We start from the raw sequence: 15883 nt of genomic DNA, 5'->3' as shown, positions 1-15883 counted from the left end.
CTTCCCTTGGGGGTGACCAGCAGTTCTCACCCTCTGAGAATCTCTCACCTAGATTCCTACTGCTGCCACCTTGCAATGCCATTTCTCCTCCAGAGGGTGGAACATCTTTGATCCCTTCTCTGACACACATCTCATCTTGGCCTGCTGCAGGGACCATAGGCTGTCAGAGTGGAGAGAAAGCTGCATCTGTCCTTGCATATCAAGTGCTCATTTCAGGCTGCAAGGACTGCAAAAGGAAGGCCCATTTGTTGAGTTCCCACTGATCACTAAGCACATCCATCCCCTGGCCACCCACTTGGTTGGTAGATTTCTCTGAGTAATGTTATACATGCTCATTCTTGAGGGGAAAAGGTAAGAGAGAAATCCTAGGTTCCTCACTACAAAGAGGTAACCACTGTTATTTTGATTGTTGTCCTGGCGTTTTCCCTCATACAAATAGATACATTTTAAATGAAGATGAGAACACGCAGTACAAACTCTTCAGAACATTTCTGCATGCCTTTAGATTACCTGCTGCAACAAGGATCCATTGTGATTCCAAGGAAGAATCTGCCCCAGCTAACCAACCCCCACCACAGAGCTATCACGACTGCAAAGATGATCCAGCTCGGGTTATCATCGAAGCCACCTGTGGGCCAGAATGAGGGCTTGCGGGGGAGCACTCTGTCCCCCAGCCCGCATGGAGAACTGTCATTTACAGGGTGTAATTACCACTCCTTAACCTTGGCCAAAGTGTCAGCAGCAGGGCTCCCTTAGCCCTTGAACCCAGTCTCTAAGCAAAGGGATCTCATGCCTGAGGCTTCTCATCAGTTAACATCTTTTGCCATCTGCAGTCTTTCCTCTGCTGGGAAGGCAGGAGCTGTTGCTCCACGTTCAAACTGGCTTCCCTGAGCTCTGCGGGGCCAGCATAATCCAAAGCCAGTGTCTCCTGAGGGAGAATGTCCTCACTTAGCCTTTTGAAGTTCAACTATTTTACACAGAAACCTGTATCCTGAGCCCTGGGTGACAATGATAGGCTCTCACAGCATGGAGAGAAAGCTGCTTCTGTCCTGGCATATCAAATGCTCACTTCAGGCTGAAACTTGACAGCAAAAGGAAGGCCCGTTTACTGAGTTCCTACTGTTCACTAAGCTCTCCGCTACGATTTCTAATTCCCATCAAGGTAGATAAGATCTCCATTATGCAGATGAGTCTCAGAGAGGCATCAGAGCTTTAGTTTGCCTAGGATCACAGGGTAAGTGGTTCAGAAAGAATTTGAAAGAATTTGAACTCACTGTCTGACCTGGAGGTCTGGAAGCGGGGGTGAAGTGGGGCTGGGGGGGCAAATACGGCCTGTTTCCTGGTTTTGTACAGCCATCAAGCCAAGAGTGACTCTTATTTTTTTTTATTCAACTGTAGGATAAATAAGATCTAGAGATCTAATGCACAGAATGAAAACCACAGTGAACAACGCAACACTGAATACTGGAGATTTTCACAGTTTTTAATGATTTAAAAAATCAAAATGACGCTATTTTATATTTTTATTTATTTATTTATTTAAATGTATCTTCATTGATTTCAGAGAGAGGAAAGGAGAGGGGGAGAGAGAGAGGAAGAAACATCAATGATGAAAGTCATTGATCGAGCCCGCAACCCGGGCATGTGCCCTGACCTGGAATCGAACCCTGATCGCCTGGATCTTAGGTTGACGCTCAACCGCTGAGCCACACCCAGCTGGGCAATGACACTGTTTTATGACACATGAAAATTACATGGAATTTAAATGTCAGTGTCCATAAAGTGTTACTGGAATACAGTCATGCTCATTTGTTTATGTCCTTATGTGTTTCCACATTACAACAGCAGGCTAGAGTATCTGCAACAGAGACTTTATCGTCTGCCAAACCTAAATATTTGCTGTTTGGCCCTTTACAGAAAAAGTTTGCTGACCACTAGTCTAGGATCACTTTGGGGGCCAAGGAGATGATGTTCTGATTCACTTGGAATCCTGGAGGGTTGGAGCAGGCAGGGAAAATGGAGACCATAAAACTCACTCCTCCCTCAAGATGAGACCAGATAAGCCACACAGGCTCCCTGAAGAGGGAAATTCCCAGTAAGGTGACTGGTATTCGTGCTCTCAGTCTATGCAGAGAATGAGGGCCTGTGACCACCTCCTTAGAGTTATCAGATCCCCATATTCTTAGCAGTTCAAGAAATTGAACACATTACTCACCCCAGGAGGGGGAAATGATGTTTGGGGTCACAGAATAAACTACGCAAAAGGGAAAAGTGAACCCACGTGAGGGAAGTTATTCGGCACAAGGATTTAGGAAGTCTGGCCATGTTCTGTGCTGTGGCTGTCCCCTGTGAGTGTGGGAGGAGAATGCGTGTCCATTACAGAGCTGAGGTGGTGGAAAGGAAATCCTGTCAGAAAGGCTCGAAGGCCTGAGCCACTGCCAGGCTCAGTGTCACAGAGAAGTGTGTCCTCAGGGCTCAGAGTGAAACTGGTTTAGAGTGACATTTCAGTCAACTGAGCTGGAAGGAGCCCAGGGGTGAGGCCTGATTAAGGGCCTGAGAGCAGCCCAACTCCTCCTGGTTTCTTGCTCTAGATTTTAATGATCCTGCCTCTTAGAGAGACTATGTAGTGCTTCTGATAGGCCCACCTAGGACAGGTATTCACAGGAGCTGAACAGCTCTTTACTGAGTGCCCACCCTCATCCTAGGAGGTGTTCCCAGGACATAGGGATGAAAAAGCCAGATCATTTCCTCAGAAACTTGCAATCAAAAGGAAAGCCAGACAGGTAAGCAACTAACTAGAATGCACACATCTAACCAAGTGAGGACTGATGAAGAGCTTCCTTCAGGTCCCACACCATCAGTGAGCTTCTCTTTGGTCTCCGCTCCAGAAAGAACTTTGGCCTTAAGGTCAGTATTTCCCATCTGAACCACGGCTGGGGTGGCATTTCCAACAGCCTCCCCTCCACGTATCTTTTTGCTCTAATCCAGCCAATTCTGGGCATTCAGCATTCTAAAAGCCTATGTGTCAGGTATCATGTGAGCACTGGTGAGATAAGAAACATGGTTCCAGTTTCACAGGTGGGGGATGGGGGAGAAGGGTTTGAGGAACATCTGTTAAACAGATAATCACTATCACTGAATGATGGTAACTCAGTGTTTGTAGCAGTGGGAAGGGCACCGAAGGTGATGTATCTGTCCTGATTTCCTCCTAGAAGAAGGCAAATCAATTTCCTAAATTAATAGATTTCTTCTTGGGAAAGTGCAGAATCCCAGACTTATACATCTTAGTCGAGTGCGCCATCTTCTGGCCTGGGTCCTGCCCACTGTCCAGCTGTTAGTGTCTGAGGGCAAGATGCTATTACCCACTTGTGACTGGAAAAGAAACTGCCCCTCCAACACTTACAGTTGCTGGTTGGAGGATCATAAAAGATTTCTTCCACTTTACTATGTGTCATGGGGGTGGGGCAGGATTTTAAGACTTCTGTCATGGGTAAATGAATGTAATAACATCTCACTCTAAAAAAAATGCAGTTATGTTCAAGATCTGCACAAAATTAGGGATGAGAAGAGTCTTAGGCTATTCTTGTATGATAACGTAAAGAGCTACTCTCAATGCCAATAATGTTGTTTTTAGGGACATGTTTCCCTCCTCAGTAAGAATGTCAACTCTACTGTCTAATACAAATTCAGAAAGTCTAAGGTGTGTGTACACATGAGCATGCAGGTGTGTCTCAATACCTATCTTCTGGACAACCAGAAATAAATCCTCATCATATACATCACACTATGTGTCATGGGGGTGGGGCAGGATCACACTGGCAGGGAACTAGAAGAGAGGGGATTTGAAATGCCCAAGGCCGATGCTTGGATTATAGACAACATGCAATATTTTTGTCATACATGCCTTTGTTCTGCATTGCTATCCAGAGAACTCACAGTCTCATTAGGCATAGAGGGAGCTTTCTATACCTGACCGCTGATTATAGCTCTTTCAAAAGAACTATAGCTCTGTCTGAGGAAATCCCTTTCTTTTTGAGGCTCAAATGCTCTATTTGAGGACTCCCTGGATACATGGTCATTGTGTAGATTGACTCTTCAGACTAATGAGCACCACTTTTCTTTTGAATTTTTCAGTTCTAGGATGCATAATTAATTTACTGATCTTCTAAAGAAGGCTGCTGTAACCAGTATCTCATTACTCAAGGGAGTATCCCTATTTGTTAAGGGGCTGACAAGACATCTTTGCCTTTCAATTCATTCGGCCAGAATCTTGAAGCACCTTAAAGCTCAAGCTTTTTTTTTTTTTTTTTTTAATCCTTACCTGAGGATATGTTCCTCCCCCCACCCCATTGATTCCAGAGAGAGAGAGAGAAGGGGGGGAGACAGACAGACAGACAGACAGACAGACACAGACAGACATTGATGTGAGTGAGAAACATGTATGGGTTGCCTGCCCCACGCGCCCCTACCGCCCTGATGGGGAATGGAACCCGAAACCCTTTGGTGCACAGGGCGATGCTCAACCACTGAGAAACACTGGCCAGGGCTTAAAGCTCAAGCTTTTAAAAACACCTGAATTTGTTTGAACTCTCCAGTCTGCCAAAGGCCACACCACTCCATATTCTTTCACTCCAACTCCCTGAGACATTCTTTGCCTAGCATCTGAAAGTATTTGAGCTTGCCACCCTGGATTTTAATTCTACTCCCTCATTCTACAGTTGAGGAAAACAGACTGCAAAGAGGGGCAACAACGTGGGTGGGAAAGCCGCTCAGGAACGTAGAACACTATTTCCTACTCTCACTACGCTACCTTTTCGGCACATGCTTTGTTCTATGGCCAAAGTCAACATTCGTTACCAAAAAGAAATGGAGAATCTGCGATTCCCTTAGCGCTTTAGAAATGGAAGTTCTTTAGGGAACGCAACAATTTCTTGTCTGTTATGTCTATATACATGTAGGCAGAACGTTCACCCAAATTCAACCCCCAGTATGACCTGCCTCAAACCAGCTACCCATACCTGGGAACCCAAAGACACAGTCCAGACCAGGAACCTCCTCTCCTAGCTTACGTTTTCACCCGAGTTCACAAAGGAACGGACCGGAAGTGGCGATCAGTCGCACTGCGGCGAGTCCTACCGGTACCCTGGTCGAGCTGGCCGGAAGAGGAAGGTGCAGCCCTTAGAAGGTTCCCCGCGTAGTGCGTGCTTCCGCACGGTTGTTGTTGCGGACGTTGGGCTGGGTAGGCGAAAGCTCCCGCGGCGCTCGGCAGGTTTGAGAGATGCCGGGCAGAGGCCGGTGCCCCGACTGCGGCTCCGCAGAGCTGGTGGAAGACGCGCACTATTCGCAGAGCCAGCTGGTGTGCTCCGACTGCGGCTGCGTGGTCACCGAGGGCGTTCTCACCACCACCTTCAGCGACGAGGGCAACCTCCGAGGTACCTGTGCCGTCCTTTCCAGGCTGAGGGTACAGCCTGGGGCGTTGGAGGGCCTGACACCAGATTCCTCTTATCTCCTGCCCACTCCTTGTCACGCACACATTTAAATACGGGAGAAAACAACCTAAAGTGAACGAGTGAGCTGTGAAAGTTTAGGGACTGCCGTTCACTTGTGTTTTCCTAGCACCTAGTACAATATCTGACATGTATAAACGTTCAGTAACATGTATAAACGTTCAATAAGTGAAACAGAGAGAAACAAAGTTCCAGTCTGGTCGTGGTGGAAGAATTGTGGGTCAGCTCTTTAGGAGTACACCGTATACTATTACATCCCAAAGCCATTTTTGGTACTAAGTGGCAGAACATCATTTTCTTTCTTTGCTTTCCAAGTTCCTGACCAGTGCAGCCCTCAAAATCCGCAGCCAGGAAAATTGCCTGGATTGGATGTATCAGAGGGTACAAATTTGTACTGAAATTTCTGAAATTTCTGAAAATTTGGAGCACTTAGAACTGCTTTGGTATAGTCCTGATCACCCTCAATCTCTGTGTATTTGATAGTGCTTGTGGATATAGAAAACCAGATGGACTTTTAATTTGCGTAGATGGGCACCTTCTGTGAGATAGGGAGCAGATGCTTAATGATTTGCACTCTGCTCCCCTGGCTTTGTGTGGTGGGAAGGCAGGGGTCTGATGAATAAAGACTAAACAAGCTATTTGTTTTCCGTTTTTCCCCCCAGAAGTAACATATTCCCGAAGCACAGGGGAAAATGAACAAGTTAGCCGCAGTCAGCAACGAGGTGAGAGTCAACCTTTTGTGACACGGTGGCTTTAAAGAAAACTCTCCTGATGGTCCAGCCCATGCGTTTGCTTTTCCTGTTTTCAGCATTACCGTGTAAGGTAGAGTAGAAGAGAATGGTGATTATAGAAATAAAGGATGGGGATGATTTTAAGAGAGATAGCAAATCAGTATAAGTTTGGGATTTGCTCAGGGATATAGTTGGAGTAGACTCAAGGAGTCCAGATCAATCTTTGGCTTGGCCCTGAATCAAACCAGCCTCTAAAAAATGGTGGGCTGAAATGTGACTTCTTTCCACAAATTCTTTGTACCTTCAGAATGACTTCACCAGGTGACACTCCTGTCACTGTAGAAAGGTACTATATTTGTGCTTTTTTTTTTTAGGGGTGGGGGGAGGAAGAGCGAGAGAGAGAGAGAAACATTGATGTGAGAAAGAAACATCAATCAGTTGCCTTGGCATGTGCCCCAACTGGAGTGGGGTATTGAATCTGCAACCTGGGTATGTGCCCTGACTGGGAATCGAACCCTTGACCTTTCAGTGTATTGGATGACACTTCAACCAACTGAGCCACACCAGCCAGTGCTAGTTGTGTATCTTATATCAGAGGCAAGTTTAGCAGAAATTGCTAGGAGCTGCACAGTAGCTCCTTTGACCCCTCTAACTCTTGTTGTGGGTTTTCCTAGGTCTCCGCCGAGTGAGAGACCTCTGTCGAGTTCTGCAGTTGCCATCAACATTTGAAGACACAGCACTTGCCTACTACCAACAGGCATACCAGCACTCTGACATCCGTGCTGCCAGGCTGCAAAAGAAAGAGGTGTTGGTTGGGTGCTGTGTCTTAATCACCTGCCGGCAGCATAACTGGCCCCTAACCATGGGAACCATCTGCACCCTGTTATATGCAGATTTGGATATGTTTTCTGGCACCTACATGAAGATAGTGAAGCTTCTGGGGCTGGATGTGCCATCTCTGTGCTTGACCGACCTGGTGAAGACCTATTGTAGCAGGTACCTGCTTAGTGGGAGATGTGGGGATGGGATGGGTTCTTAGATCTGTTTTACCTTGCCTGTCTCTTTTTGACCAAAATGCATCCAAAAAGATGTGAGAGAAAAATCTGTTCTCCCTCTCCTGTGCCTGGTACTAATAAGGTTAATCCCATTTTATATTTCTAGAATGCTATAATTTCAAGCCTTTTTGCCCTCACAGCAACCTAATGATGTAGGAAAGTAGGCATTAGCCTTGCCACAGGGCTCCTGAGTTGCACCACTCACATATGTGGCCTATGTGGCTGTATGCAACGGCCCTGCCTCAGCAGGATCAACTGTGATTGGAGCTAATAGAATATTAGGAGATGACAGAACTGTAGTTAGAAGCTAATTCTTTTTTCTTTTTTTTTAAAGTAGCTGTGTGTTTTTTTCCTGACAAATATAGTAGAAAACAAAGTCTATCAGTGTCAAATAGTGGGTTTGAAGCTTGGTTACTTTCTAGCTGGATGACTGTGGGCAAGTTTTTCAACTATAAATGCACATAACAAGGTGGCAAAAGAACGTCTGCAAAGCCCTCAGAATAATGGCTCACTGGGGTTGCTCAACAAATGTTGGTTCCCTTCTACATTCTCCTGCCCTTCTCACAAGCAGAAGACTCACCCAGTCTCCTCTCAGTACCTGTATGAAATTTGCTGCCTAGCAAGCTTCAGTGTTCCCAAGCAGCTAGAACAGCATGCCTATCCTGAGCGGACTGCTCTTCCTCACTTTGGAAGAGCAGCCCCCCACCATAGGCACTGAGACAAGACCCTCACTTTGGTTATTTCAGCTTCAAACTGTTTCAAGCCTCCCCATCTGTGCCAGCCAAATACATGGAAGACAAAGAGAAGATGCTGTCACGAACATTGCAGTTGGTGGAGCTGGCGGATGAGACATGGCTGGTGACTGGGCGGCATCCCTTGCCTGTTATCACTGCTGCTGCTTTCCTGGCTTGGCAGTCACTGCAGCCTTCAGCTCGTCTGACATGTTCCCTGGCTCGATTTTGTAAATTGGCAAATGTGGACCTGCCCTACCCTGCTTCCACCCGCCTACAGGAGCTGCTGGCTGTGCTCCTGCGGATGTCTGAGCAGCTGGCCTGGTTGCAGGTTCTAAAACTTGACAAACGGTCTGTGGTGAAGCATATCGGCGACTTGCTCCAGCACCGCCACACTTTGATCCGCAAAGCCTTTCGAGAAGGGACAGCGGAGGTGGAAGCCCAGGAGAAGGAACTGCAGGGGCAAGGACAGGGGACAGTGGAATTGGGTAATAGCTCCTTAGGTTTGCCTGAGGGGAAGCGACCAGCTAGTCCTGCCCTTCTCCTTCCACCCTGCATGTTGAAGCCCCCAAAGCGGGTCTGCCCCATCCCCCCTGCCTCCACAGTCACTGGAGATGAGGACATTTCTGATAGTGAAATAGAGCAGTATTTGCGAACCCCTCAGGAAGTGAGGGACTTTCAGAGAGCCCAAGCAGCTAGACAAGTTGCCACAGGTAGTCCTAACCCTCCATGATGCACTTTGGAGGTTTGGGAAGGCACTTCACTCCATTCTGACAGCAGATTGATAATAGGCCTGTCATATCCAGAGAAATAAGTGTACAAGTCCATAGGTGTTGTCTCTCTGCAGTTAATTGGAGCCCAAGTCCTGGAGTAGAAATCATAAAGACTGTAGAGACAACCGAGTTGGAGAGAGTCCTGTCCTTTAGTGCCAGAGAGCAAGTTGCATATGTTCACATTCTGTGGAATGGCTATCCTCTTAGACTGTTGGGAGAGGGTCAGGCTCTCTCCTGCTCCTGGTTTGAATTGGATAAACTGCTGCTGCAGGGCTCATGGGGCCTCCCTACTGGTGTGGAGCAGTTGGCATTTCCAATGGTATCAGCCCTCAGAGGACAGGAGCTAGGTAACTCTTGGGCCTGTGCTCTTTCATAGGTATCAGTGGGTTAACATGTATGGTATCATGAGATCCTCTGCCTCGTAACAAAAGGACTGTGGGTGAACTAAAGCTATAGTTCAAAGGGCTTTACAAAATTTTAATATATTAAAACAACAGGCATCTGCTAGAAAACATTCTATTGTATAAAACCCGAGCTTTTAAAAACATGTTTTCTTTGGCACTTTTTATCCCTTCCCTCCCCTTTCCCCAGCGTATTGCAAAAAGCTCTCCAGTGCTAAGGCATTGGCAGGGTATGTAAACAGCAGCCAGCATATGTGGAGGAATAATACAAAGCTTTTTTTCCTAATATTGTCTGTGCAGCAAGCATAAATAACAGGATCCATCCCAAGGTGTGTGGGTTTCCTTTCCTCCCCTATGTCTTCTGTCACTGGTGATCAGGCTGGGGTGACGTGGAGACTGGGAGGGGGCCTGGGCCAGGCCTTGTTTTCATGATGCTGTTCACAAGGCCCCAGGTTCCTTCCACTTTCACTGGGTCCTGTAGTGAAAGGCTGGTGGTTGCTTTTTAGGTTGGGGAAAAATAGAAGTGCTGGTGTTTAAAAGTGGAGGTGCAGGCCCTGGGGGAGCTGTAGGGACCCTGCCCACCTCCTGGAAGGATTTGGCCTGGGCTTCTGTACGGCAGGAAGCTAGTTTGATGTTTTGGAGGTTTCTCCCTGATAGGGAGCTAGAGATTAAATGATTGAAAAGGTTCCTCCACGTGGCCTCTTGGAGGCAGGGAAGTACTCCTTAGTCCCTTGGTGTTGGGAGGCTGAGACTGGGGACATGGGTCTTGTAATTGAACAGTAAGTGCTTCTCCAACACCACCTGCAGTCCTGTGGTGGAACCCCTCTTCAGGGCATTGTTTGTAGGACTAGGTTTAAGGCATGACTAACTTCAGCCCCAAATCTAAGCACTAGTCTCTACTTCCCTCAAATTATCCCCAGGCAGAGTCAACTTTGTCTTCAAGTGCCACCCTGGAGCCCTGCTGAATGACGTGGGTAGCACTCATGTGGGAATGGTGTTGCTCCCTAATTATGCACCTGTCCCCCTACTTGATCTCCCATGCTGACTTTCACACTGCCCCACCTTCACCTCATGCATAGTTAATCTGGAAAGCAGCACCTTGTCACCTCCAATTGGTCCTGGTTACCTGGCTCATCTGCTAGTCTGGCTCCCCAATTAGCCAAAAACTGGGTGGGGGAGATGCCCTAGAATCTAGGCACAGATGGCTGACTTCAGAGAAGGGCAGTGAGAGAACATTGTTCTCAAGCTCCCATTTGTGTTTTCCTGATAGGGCTGATGAGCACCAGTGAGGCAGGGTGGCAAGATGCCAGGGGGCACCTTAGGAGGACCCTGCCTGGGCTTGCTGTGCCCTTCCACTATTCATCAATCCACAGACTGACAGGACTTACCCTCTACCCTGAACGGCACTGCAAATTGCCAAAACTAGCTTGGGCTGGGACAGAAAATGTATCCTGCCTGTGGCTCTGGGATTGCCTGACGCTACCCCGGAGGGATGGCCCTCTTAGTGCAGGCCTCTCTGCCTGTGCTTTTCCCCAGCCTCCAGAACTGAAGCTGGGGAGCCCAGGTGCAGCCCTCAGCAATCCCACCTCAGACTTGATGTACCGATAGCCGTCTTTGAGGGCACCCCCAGAAGCCAGGTGACAAGCCCGTGTGGGCAGCCTGCCTGTCCTAAAGTGTCACCCGCCCCACCCTAGACGGTGGTCTCGCTCTTCCAGAGGCCGGTCTTCATGCAGCCGCCGCCGGGCGCCTCGGCGCCGGCCATGGTGATGTCGTCGTACTTGCCGCCCTTGGGGGCGCCGTTCAGACTGGCCGTGTTGAGCGGGTACGAGCGGCGCTTGCTCTCCTTCTCCAGCGCGCCCCTGAGGTTGTCGCGGCTGGCGCTGCGGCGCTGGCCCGGCCGGCCGGCCTCGGGGAGCGGCGCGGCGCTCGTGTCGCTGCCCTCGGACGGCGTGAGCGCGGGCTCGCCCTCCAGCGGGAGGCAGGCGCCGGGGCTGTTGCGGCTGCTGCCCGGGTAGCTGTCGGAGGGGCTGTTGTGCAGGCTGCCGCTCTCGCTGGACAGCAGCTCGGGCGCCCCGGCCGCCGCGGCCCCGCGCAGCGCCTTGAGCCGGTTCTTGTTGCCCGCCTCCCCCGAGCGGTGCCCCTTGGCCCGACTCTTGTGCACTCGGCGCCCGTGGGGCAGGTTGTTGGGGTGGCGGGGGGCGAGGCTCCCCCGGGAGCCCGCGGGCTCTGGCTCCCCGTCCCCACGGGCCGCCACCCCCGCCTCGCACACCTGACTCTGGGCCAGCTGCAGGTTTGTGAGCTTGCAGGGGCCCGGGGGCGGCACGTGGCCGCTGCTGCCACTTGGGGATGACTTAAGGGAAGGGGGACCCTCTCCGAACACTGGGGAACCATCTTCTGGAGCTGCAGGCACGGCTTGGGGTGAGGCACGCGAGGCCGATGCAGGGGGGCAGCAGGCGCGCCAGGAGGCCCTAACGTCTCTGCGCCTGGCACAGTGGTGGGTGAAGACGAAGAGGCCCAGGGCTGAGGCTGCCACTCCGTACAGACAGCTGCACACCACCCGGGGCAGCCAGTGCTGGGACACTGCCAGAGCCCCACAGGCCCACATGGCCAGGTACAGGAAATGTGTGGTCACTAGTGCCCCCAGCTGGACTCCCGGAGAATAGAAGCCATCGCCATCCTCTGGGGGTCCAGGTGTCACCACCCCAGTGCTCCCAGTGGCCAGAAGGGAACCTGAGTCACTCAGGAGGGGGCCGCTGCTCCTGAGCCTGGTGGAACCCCTTAGCTCCTCCCCTTGGTCCAGGGAGACCCTGCTCGTAACCCCCTTTGAGCTCTGTGCCAAAGGACCCCTCAAACGGAGCCCTGCACACAGGAAATAGATCCAGGTGATCAGCAGAATCAAAGCCACCGGGATGTAGAAGGCTCCTAGGCTTGGACGCCACACCAGCCAGCAGCTGAGGGGAGACACAGGCAGTGGATGAGCAGGGGGAGCAAGTCTGAGGTTGGGCCCATAGGCTGGGTGGTTGGGGACACAGAGGATACAGTGAGTTGACAGGCAGAGACTGGCTTAGTCAACATGCATGGCTTTGGGTGGGCTCACTGGCTGGGTGAGCCCAGCAGGTGCCCTTGCCAGTGGAGAAGCCATCTGGTGCTGGGGAGGGTAGGTTTGGGGCAGGCAGGCAGCGTGCTCACTAGGGGCTGTGGTCCCGGTAGTTGTGGATGTTGACAGCAGCTGTGATGCCACAGATAATGAGTGGGATCCCTCCAGCGATCAAATAGAACCTGGAAGTAAATGGGTTTTGGGGGTCAGAGAGATGGGGGACAAGGGAGAGGAGCCAGGTGAGAGAACCCTTGAGTCAGGGTCTGTGTCCCATCTTCTTTCCTCTTTAAATTCTGTCAGAATTCTTTGCCAGGGATGCAAGGCCCCTACAGGGCAGGCTTGGTAGATCCCTAGGGGACTTGGCCAAGACTATTCTAAGGGACAGAGGCCAGAACTGCTCTCTCTCACCCTGAGTACAGAAGTTGGGGTTTCCAGGTTCCCTGCTCAGTGCCCTTCCCTGGCATTGTAGTCACTTCCTTCCCTGGCCTTGTCATGCTTTAAAAGCCCTAAGGATGCACCCACTACGTGACCTGCAGCAACCTAGTGCCACCAAGGGCCTGACTCTTCTGTCTTTAGACAGTGGTCTCCCACGACCTTGGACCCACCTTGCATCCACCCTGGGAGAATTGATTTTGGTGTTCTACCAGCACCCTCTGAGCCCTTCCCCACTATGAAGCTGGTATCTGGAAGCATGTACCGGAGCATGGGACGGGGAGCAGGTGGGGCAGAGTCCCCTTCCTGTGGAGGGGGCGCCCTCCAGGTGAGCTCCTTGTGGAGGACGCGGGCCTTCACACCCATCCAGAGCAGTGTGGACAGTGAAGAGTAGTGCAGAGTGATGCCCACCTGCGGGATCAAGGCGCTGAGGCTGGGACTGCTACCAGATCAATGGGACTGGGCTGCTACCACTGGGGCCATGCCAGAGCCTCAGCCCCACAGTGTTCTCCCACTCCTCCCATGTTCCCCACCCCCAACTCCACCCAGATCCTCCCCCAGGTTCTGTCCCTGATATTACCCTCTTTACTTCTCCCCAGGTTTTTCCCACACTCCGGTGACTCTCCATGACCTTGTTACTGCTATCTGGTTTGTCCCCAACCTCTCCTCTGTTGCAGGTCCCCACTCTCCACCTTGAAGCTCCACCTCCTAGTTTTTCTGCTTCTTACCACTTTCTACTCTCATGCTACTCCCCCTGCCCAAGTTAGAATGGACACAGAGAGAACAATGGAGCTGGGGCCTATTAGTGTGAGCCCTCTTTTTCCTCCCCTGCACCTCCCTTCTGCCTAGGCTGCCATCACTAATCTTGGAGCTCCCCAACTCCCACCCCAGCCCCTTCTCCTCTTACCGCCTGGCAGACCATCTGGTAGTTGGTGAGTGTGATGCCTCCTGCAAAGACGGCGGAGGTCATGGCCATGTGGAAGCACAGGTTCAGCAGCATATGCCAGCCCTTCCGGGACACATGGATGGAGCTGCCCCAGAAACAGTAATTAATGGGCCATCCAGCCCAAGGTCAGGCCCATGAGGTCTCAAGGCCATGGGGAGGGCCAAAGGGGGCGTGGCAGATATCTGTGTGCATGCAGGTGCGTGAACATGATACAGGCCCCAGGGAAGGAAGGTCTTAACCCACAAAATGTGTTTTCCAACCCCAGAACCTTCCAATAAAATGCTAGGCAAGAGCCCAGGAAAGTCACGTGGACCTACCTGGGAAAGGAACACTTGCCAGTACTTAGTGAGCCCCCTCGCCCCCAGCCTTCCCACCACACCTTCCCTTCCTCCAAGAGTCCCCACCTGTGGTTGAGAATGTAGGTGATGATGGTGGAGAAGAGGCAGAGCAGCAGCAGGGCTGTGCAGGGGTACACGACCGGATGCAGCCCTGCTCCCGATCCCCCCACCTCCCTGGGAAAGGCACTCAGCTCCTGAAAGAGTGGGAAAGAGGAAGTGTGTACTAGGAATCCAGGAGCAGAGGCCGTCCCATGGAGTCCTGGCCAGTTCAGTGCCCTAGGCCAGTTTTCCTCTTCCCAAGCCTGGTCAGCTTGGGTCCTCAGCTTAGTCCATCTGCGTAGGCAAAGGCGTACGTACGTTCCATGACATCCACTCTTAGAAAGTTGGCCCATGTAGTGTTAATAATCTACTGCCTGCCTTTCTGGGGACTTTTCAGGTCCCTAGCCTGGAAGTAGGAGATGAGGAAAGAGGGGGAAGTCTCTGTCTATAATACAGCTGCATGCCTGCTCAGGGTCTGGGAAAGTAGGGTGTGAAATGTGCTGAGGAAGGGGGAACTAGATAGGGGTGAGTGAGGAGGGAAGTGTCCTTTTTTCCCCACTTTAATAATCTGGATCTCAGGGAGTGCAGACTGGGTCTCAGAAGACCAGGCTGGGTGGTTCCACTCATTCTGGGAGTGGAAGCAGGACCTCCCTATCTCCTGAAAGATGAAAAGTGTGTGGGAGACTAGAGGGACACTTCCCCAAGTCCTGACAGTTTTGAGGCCTGACAAGGCTGCCGTCCTTTATTTCAATATGGCCCTGGGTGATCGGAGAACCCTGCCTCTGCCTCGCACACCTCTCCTGTTCCCTGGCCTTTTCATCCCACAACCCTACTATACTCACCATGAGCACGGCCACATTGCCCAGGTGCTGGCAGTGCAGGGAGCTGACGTTGGGCTGGCTGGTTCGGAGCTGGCAGCCTTCGGAGCTCCAGCCCCCAGCCCCGCCGGGGCCCTCCTGGTTCCACCAAGCTGCCACAGGTTCAGCCCCCTCAGCCCAGTGCCTCAGGGAAATGGCCACTGGCTCTGTCAGGTTTCCCACACCACAGCCACCTACAGGGGGAGAGAAGTCCACAGAGGCACACACGAGGCTGTGGGGGGCTGGCCCGGTGGAACTAAGCAGCAGCCAAGCAGGCATGGGACACCCTTGGGCTGTGTGTGTGTGTGGATATAGTCAGATACCAAATGGGGGCCTGGCTCCAGGTGCTCAGTCTAACTGGGGCAACACCAGAATGAATCAAAATAAAAGCACTGGGCCCTGGCTGGTGTGGCTCAGTTGGTTGGGTTGTCGAACCATACACCTAAAGGTGGCAGGTTTGATTCCTGGTCAGGGCTCATACCCAGGTTGTGGGTTCGATCCCTGGTTGGGGCATGTACAGGAGACAACCAATCGATGTTTCTCTTTCTCTTTCTCCCTCTCCCTCTCCCTCTCCCTCTCCCTCTCCCTCTCTCTAAAATCAAGAATAATAATAAAAAAAACATATCCTTGGGTGAGGATTATAAATAAATAAGTAAAAATAAAAGCACTGGGAGGTGGCCCGCTCTAAGTACTAAAACAGTGGTGGTGACATGCCCTACAAGAGAGGACTCTAGGGCTGCGGTCAAGGACAAGAAGGTAGGAAGTAATGCTGAGGGAGTGAAAGCCCAGGTGAAGAGACGATTCGGGAGGGCACCCCTGAGAGGGAGAGTTGGCACCGGGTTAGGAAGGTGGGACGGAGAGAAGTCCGGTGGGTCAAGGGTTTGTAATTGTGGCTCTTTGAAATTTGACAAATCTGGGATATAAAATCCAGTGTCTTCCGGAACCTTTTGTCTAGCAGCCCCTTTCTTGATGGGCG

General features: G+C 51.2%; 2 protein-coding genes across 2 annotated transcripts in view; one reads left to right on the top strand and one right to left on the bottom strand.

The window, feature by feature from the left end:
* Positions 1–5210: 5210 nt before the first annotated feature.
* On the top strand, positions 5211–9344 carry BRF2 (BRF2 general transcription factor IIIB subunit). The gene is made up of 4 exons (XM_016210637.2): positions 5211–5432; positions 6170–6229; positions 6913–7234; positions 8040–9344. The coding sequence occupies exons 1-4, from the start codon at positions 5279–5281 to the stop codon at positions 8755–8757; spliced, it is 1254 nt and encodes a 417-aa protein (XP_016066123.2). The 5' UTR covers positions 5211–5278; the 3' UTR covers positions 8758–9344.
* Positions 9254–15883, bottom strand: part of ADGRA2 (adhesion G protein-coupled receptor A2) — a 33546-nt gene continuing 26916 nt past the window's right edge. Inside the window, exons 14-19 of the mRNA XM_087814174.1 lie at positions 14893–15101; positions 14078–14205; positions 13635–13758; positions 12993–13138; positions 12388–12477; positions 9254–12149 (exon numbers count right to left, since the gene is read on the bottom strand). Of these exons, the coding sequence (XP_087670300.1) occupies positions 10889–12149; positions 12388–12477; positions 12993–13138; positions 13635–13758; positions 14078–14205; positions 14893–15101 (1958 nt within the window). The 3' untranslated portion in view covers positions 9254–10888. The remainder of the gene's footprint in view (positions 12150–12387; positions 12478–12992; positions 13139–13634; positions 13759–14077; positions 14206–14892; positions 15102–15883) is intronic.

The sequence above is a fragment of the Miniopterus natalensis genome, chromosome 2 (genome assembly GCF_054644295.1).
Source record: "Miniopterus natalensis isolate mMinNat1 chromosome 2, mMinNat1.hap1, whole genome shotgun sequence".
Lineage (NCBI taxonomy): Eukaryota > Metazoa > Chordata > Mammalia > Chiroptera > Miniopteridae > Miniopterus > Miniopterus natalensis.
Note: the sequence above shows the minus strand (reverse complement) of the source record. Positions and strands in the feature narration are given on the sequence as shown.